The sequence below is a fragment of the Grammomys surdaster genome, unplaced genomic scaffold (assembly GCF_004785775.1).
Source record: "Grammomys surdaster isolate TR1022 unplaced genomic scaffold, NIH_TR_1.0 125889, whole genome shotgun sequence".
In the NCBI taxonomy this organism is placed as follows: domain Eukaryota; kingdom Metazoa; phylum Chordata; class Mammalia; order Rodentia; family Muridae; genus Grammomys; species Grammomys surdaster.
The window spans coordinates 2,343,830-2,349,926 of record NW_021620714.1 but is presented as its reverse complement, the minus strand read 5'-3'; the positions used below and the strand labels follow the sequence as shown (position 1 = coordinate 2,349,926).

The 6,097-nt window shown below is 42.5% G+C and overlaps 1 protein-coding gene across 1 annotated transcript in view; it reads right to left on the bottom strand.

Moving 5' to 3' along the window:
* LOC114608321 (kalirin-like) overlaps nt 1-6,097 on the bottom strand; it is a 473,938-nt gene that overhangs the window by 430,559 nt on the left and 37,282 nt on the right. Inside the window, exon 3 of the mRNA XM_028752277.1 lies at nt 1,193-1,289. Within this exon, the coding sequence (XP_028608110.1) occupies nt 1,193-1,289 (97 nt within the window). The remainder of the gene's footprint in view (nt 1-1,192; nt 1,290-6,097) is intronic.

Here is a 6,097-nt window from a genome sequence, read left to right as displayed (position 1 = left end):
GGAGGAGGAGGAGGAGGAGGAGGAGGAGGAGGAGGAAGGGAAAAAGTTATTGCCCTGGAAAATGTATTAACATGTTGCACAAAGAACATCAGGAAAGAATTTAAAACAAAGATGTTTAGATACGTGTGTTGAGAAACAAAAAATCTCTAGCAATCTTGACAAGTGTCTCTTTCCCTGCAGCCCTCTGTGAAGGTTTAAGGAGAGGAAGTATAGGGCAGGCTGAAATAAGTGTTTTAGAAAAGTAGAAGTGCCCAGAATGCTGGTAAGAAGAGCTCAGACAGAGCACGGGATTATCCTGAGAGATGCCAAGTACTTCACCAAGGATGTGGTCATGAGTGGCAGTGGAAGGCTGTGTAATAAGAAGGAAGAATCGGCAGCATGTGTTGGCAGTTTACATGCAAAATGGAACAGGTGTAGGCAGGAGATGAAGAAGAGAAATCCCAGATGCCTTCTGGGTTAGGCAAGGTAACTGAAAGACTGGCATCACAGGAAAAACAAACTGTGAAGGAGGAACCAATGGGAGAATACAAGGGAGAGATTTAATTAAGATCTTACGTAATCCAATTTCATCAATAGGACTCTGTAAGTCAGAGAGGAAAATGACTTACCCAAAGTCACACAGCAGACCCCAGAAATCATGAGTCAGTTTCTGTCATGTTGCCCTATAACACATATCCCTGTTACATGAGTAGTCTGAAGGGATGATGGGAGCCCTGTGGTTAATGTCCAATCAGCAATTAGAACTGCCAACACAGCGTGGGAGAAGACTGGGGAGCTAGAAATATTGATGGAGGAGCTGGGAGCTGGGCTGAAGCAACACGCACAAATGAGATAAAAGGTTTTCCTTTCATCCCCATCAACTCTCCCTTGGATAAATTATCCACCCAAACGTTCTGCTTTCTGCTTAAATCAAATCCACTTCAAAACGATGCATCTTCTCACAGTCCTAAGGTAATGCGTCTGTTAAGTCCCCCCCCCATACTTCTTGCATCCACACCGTGAAGACACCGTTTTCCTTCTCAACGTCACCAAGTGTCCCTCCCCCCTCTAATTCCATCCTGACCCGGTCTATCCCAATTCTCTTGGATGTTCTGTTCTGTTCTGTTCTGTTCTGGTTTTGAGACAACATCTTGAAGACTCTCTGTGTTGTGCAAGCTAGACTCCAACTCACAAACTCAAATGGCCCTCCTACCTCGGGCTTCCGGGGAACTGAGATTGCAGATACCGAGATCCCATAACTGCCTTTGTGAACTTGGATTTCGATAGCACTTTACTAACTGTCCGAACATCTGAAACGAAAAAGCTTAATTAAGAGAAAAGTCATACTGACAGATGAGTCAGGGCAGGTTGCCCATCTCTCATCCCACCCCCCACCCCCATAGAAATCAGACAGACGGGAGACGGTCAGATGTCACAGGGCAGCAAGAGGCTATGAGGAATGAGAAAGGAATAAGGAACCAGCAAGGTGGTAGCTGAGAAAGCCACCTTAAAGGGAGGAAAGAGGGACTGGCCCTGCTGTGGGGACAGTGTGCAGTGTGAGGCAAGGGCAAAGGATAAGACCCAGTAGAGGCAGAGTAACAGCCAGTCAGTGTGTCACTGAGGAAGAACAGAAGCAGGGTGAGATCATTTGCCCACAAAATTTCAACGGCAGAAAAAGAAATGTAAAAGAATCCTAGAATGGCAGTCCAGATCCCAAATGTTTATTGTCTGTATCTTGTCTTGTTTTCTGGGTATGCCTGCTTGCTTTAAAAGGGGGCTCCAGGTTAGAAGGGAACAATAAACAGAAAATGAATTCTGGAGTTGGAAAACTAATGTCATCCAAAAACGGAAAAAAAAAAAATGGCTGTCCTCCTGAGTTACAATGAGCAGCTGACAAGCCAAGAGCTGGTCTACGTACAGAAAGCTGGTAAAAGATATTTGGGCCTCAAATCTTGATTTCCAGCCCTCAGTCCATATTGCACAGGAAATTTCTAATAGAAAGCTGTTTCCTTTGTCACACCATTTTCTGTTTAGGGTGAGGATAGGAAGCAATCCATCCTGTTCTTTTAACAATTCCAAGAGAACACCAAAACATCCCCTAGTCTTGCCCTTGTTGAACATACAGTTGCAAAGCCCCAAAGTTCTTCCTGTCCCCTACTCTTAATCTTTCCTGCTGTAGTTAAAGGCTGTTCCCGCTCATCTGGTCTTTAGGGAAGCATGGGAGGAGAGAAAACAGACCCTCAAGGAGAAAACTGGGAAACTGGTGGAGGATAAAGGGTAAGAGAGCTCCTAAGGACCCTGAAGATGTTGTCCTTAGAGATTCTACATATCTGTTCCCTGACTGCCTCAGCTTGGCGTGGGGGTGAAAAAAAGACCCTTTCATCATAGCAGAGATTTAGGTGCAAAGAACCCAGTACAATCACACAGCTACCAAATTAAAGCATATTGTAAGCCTCCCAAGTAGAGTTACCCATACTTAAGAGGTAGCCAGACACACAACCCATCATCACAGGAGGGTCTCTGTCACCAAGCAGACCCAAGGACAAGTACAGTTTTCTCTAACGTGCCACCTCAAGAGATAAGAATGACCTACCAAACATCCTTCAAGAACACATTTTGCAAGACTGGAGAGATGGCTCTGCAGGTAACAGTACTGGCTGCTCTTCAGAGGACCTGGGTTCAATTCTCAGCATCTACCTGGCAGCTCAGAACCATCTGTAACTCCAGTTCCATAGGATCTGACACTCAGTTGTGAATCCTGTGGGCCTGAGCATAGTACACAAACATACATGAAAATCAAACATTTATACACATAAAAAATAAATAAAAGAATATGCTTTGTAGCATGTGATAAGAGGGATTGAGCTGTAGAAGAGAAGCACCTCCTGATGTTTGCTTGAAGCAATACTTCGTAAATAAAGATTTATTTGGTACACAGAGATGCCCAGCTGTGCACTTAGTGTCTATGGCTACCTTTATAAGACAAGGGCAGAGTTGAGAACTTGCAACAATATGACGAAGTCAAAACTGTTTTCCTATCTGACACATACAAAACCAACAACAAACAAACAAATAAAACAAAACAAAAAAAACTTTTAGCTGACTCCTAATGTAGAGTAATAATGATACTATGATTTTCCCTATTAATAACAATAGCAGGCTTTTCCTGGTTTTTCTTTCTTTCTTTTTTTTTCCTTTTTGCTCTTCTAATTATCTTCAGAAACTATTATCCGGAAAGGAACCAAGGCTGGATCCACGAAATGGGAAAATCATTAAAGCTGTCTCTAGCTTGAAAGAATGACAAAAGTGAAATTGCTCCAGGATACTAAAGAAGCTGCAGAGCTCAAAAACAATTCCACCTCAAAAATACTGTTCTAAACGAAATGGGAAATCCAGAGGGGAAAATGAAGATAGTGTAAAATGCAGTGATTTTAGAGTTCTCAAATTTAGAATACTAATCATCAACACATATATACATAGGAATGTGTATGTAGATGCTTATTTATATAGTACATATATGTTGAATTAGCATTATGTATCAGTATAGAGATTATTTTAATTTCCTAATTAGTACCTAATAAATTAAAATTTACAATTGTGCCATGTTAGAAAGGTTGATATAAAATAGAAGCTTGGGAGAGTGAGGCTAGTTGATTGATACATAAATAATAAAGCTGAAATCCTGACAAAAAAATGATTTTTAAGAGAAGAACATCCTTTAGGCATTTCTGCCATCTTCGCCTGACAATGGCATGAACCTACAGTTTGAAAGTGGGGTTCCTATGCTGCTGTTCAGGTGCTGGGTATCATAAGCCTGGAGAGGCAAGGCTGGGAATAATGAAGTCATCTATTTAAGGTAAAACACAGGCTGTTCTTGAGCTTCGGATGAGAGCTATGACTCTTGCATTTGGCTCATAGTTTCCCAATATTTTGTTCAGATTTCTCCCTCCGCACCCTGTAAAACATCCCACATAATCTTGTCCTGATTACACATAGCCACAGTGGCAGGGCTCACTGGTCCCACGGTGCCTGCCTTGCCTCCATTTAGAGGCCTCTGCTCAAAGGCCCAAGTGTTGCTGGTTATGTCCCTGGTGCATTGTGTCCTGCCCTCTCACGACAGACTCCTTTGCAGCCAGTGGTGGCCACTGCTCTCTGTTGTAAACGATGACAGAAGAATTTCTGCTGGGGACTAGGTGCAAGGTTCTTTCTCCTCCATAGAATCATTGTACCTTTGATTTCTTCCCTACTCTTCCTTTCTTTCTTTTAAAATTGTTATTTTTCCTTCATCTACAAGGATGAGGCTTCCACTGGAGTGATCATCTCAGGAACCTGAGGCAGTAAAGCCGAAAACCAAGGCACAAAGAAGACTGGAACGTTGGTGACCTTCAAAGCTTTGGACTTCCTGCTGAGCGAACATACATTGGATATGCCTTCTGGTATTATATACCACAAGTGGCCCAAAGAGACTAATTACGTCAGTATTTCTTTTTCTCTTTTTTATTGACAATATTTTTTCATATAATCTACTCTGATCATAGTTCCCCTCCCCCAGCACCTCCCAGTTCTCCACCCATTTTGAGTTGGCCATCTACTCCTGGGATTGGGGCCTGTCCTTAAGTGTAGCTGGTTTATATACCCAGAACGACTCCATTTGAGAAAACTAACTTTTCTTTTGCAGGCTGTTATTACTTGTAGAAAGCTTCTGGGTTAGAGATGGGAGCTTGTGTCTGCTTCTCCTCAGTGCTGAGAAGCCCTGGCTTAGATCCATGTAGGCACTGTGCATGCTGCTGCAATCTCTGTGAGTTCACAAGTATGTCAGTCACAAGACACTGTTTCCTAGGTATCATCCATCCCTATGGCTTTTACAATCGTTCTGCCTCCTCTTCTGCATAGATACCTGAACCCTGAGGGGAGGGGGTGACAAGGCATCCCATTAGTATTGGGTGCTCCAAGGTCTCTCACTCTCTGCACATCCTTCAGTTGTAGATCTAAGTATTTGTTCTCAGCTCCTTCAGGAGGAGGAGGAAGATGACTGAGCAAGACACCGAGTGAGCAGAATCTCATTAAGAGTCATTCTATCACTGTGTTCCTTCAAGAGAACAGTAGTATTGCCCTATCTAGTCTCAGGTTATTGGTCACCAAGCAGTGCCAGACATGGGTTCCATCTCACAGAGTGGACCTTAAATCCGATCAGATAGTGGTTGGTTACTCTCACAATGTTGGTGCCACTATTACACTAGCTTCTCATGCAGGCATATCACCATTGTAGATCACAGAGTCTGTAGTTGGTTTGCTATTTACATTTCTCCTTCGGTAGCATGCAGGTTACCTTCTGGTACCATGAATACCCAGCAGTAGTGGTGAAGGCTCTAGTTAGTCATCGGCTCAGCTTCTCCATGGTCAATGAGACATGCATGTGTTGTCTTCAGCAACAGGGCTTTACCATCAGTTACCAGGGACCCGTCAATAGCTTTGTCAGTAGCCTGAGTTGTTTGGGGTTTTCCTGGGAACTCTTAGGCCAACAACTCAACTAGATGTAGCCCATTCCTAGCACTGGAGGTTTCATTTGGTGGCAAAATATGTCTAGTTAGGCCTTTGTCTCCTCTGTTATTTGGGGATTCCGTTTAGATTTGTTTCACTCATATAATATATTATAATATACAATAATACTTCATTCATATAATATAAGAAAGTATATGTATGTATAGATACATACATATATTATGTATATACTTCCTTACTTCCTTACCCCTTCTTTTCTCCCCTCTCCATTTAATCCTCTCACTCCGGTCTCTCTCTGTCTCTCTATAACTACAGTATTTCTTCTATTCAGAAAGTCATTCAATCCTTGCCCTAAAGTAAACTTTTTGGTTTATTTATTTGTTATTTGAGATGTGATTTTTCTGTGTCCCAGACTGGCCCCAAACACAAGAGCCTTCTACCCCAGTTTCTAGCACTAGAAGTACAGGAATGTGCCACCATGTCAAGCTCACAGTCAATTTCTGAAGTTCTATTCTTACTTGAGAGATAACTTTAAATCCTTAAGAAGGTATTCATGATGTCTCTAAGATTCTCTCTCTCTCTCTCTCTCTCTCTCTCTCTCTCTCTCTCTCTCTCT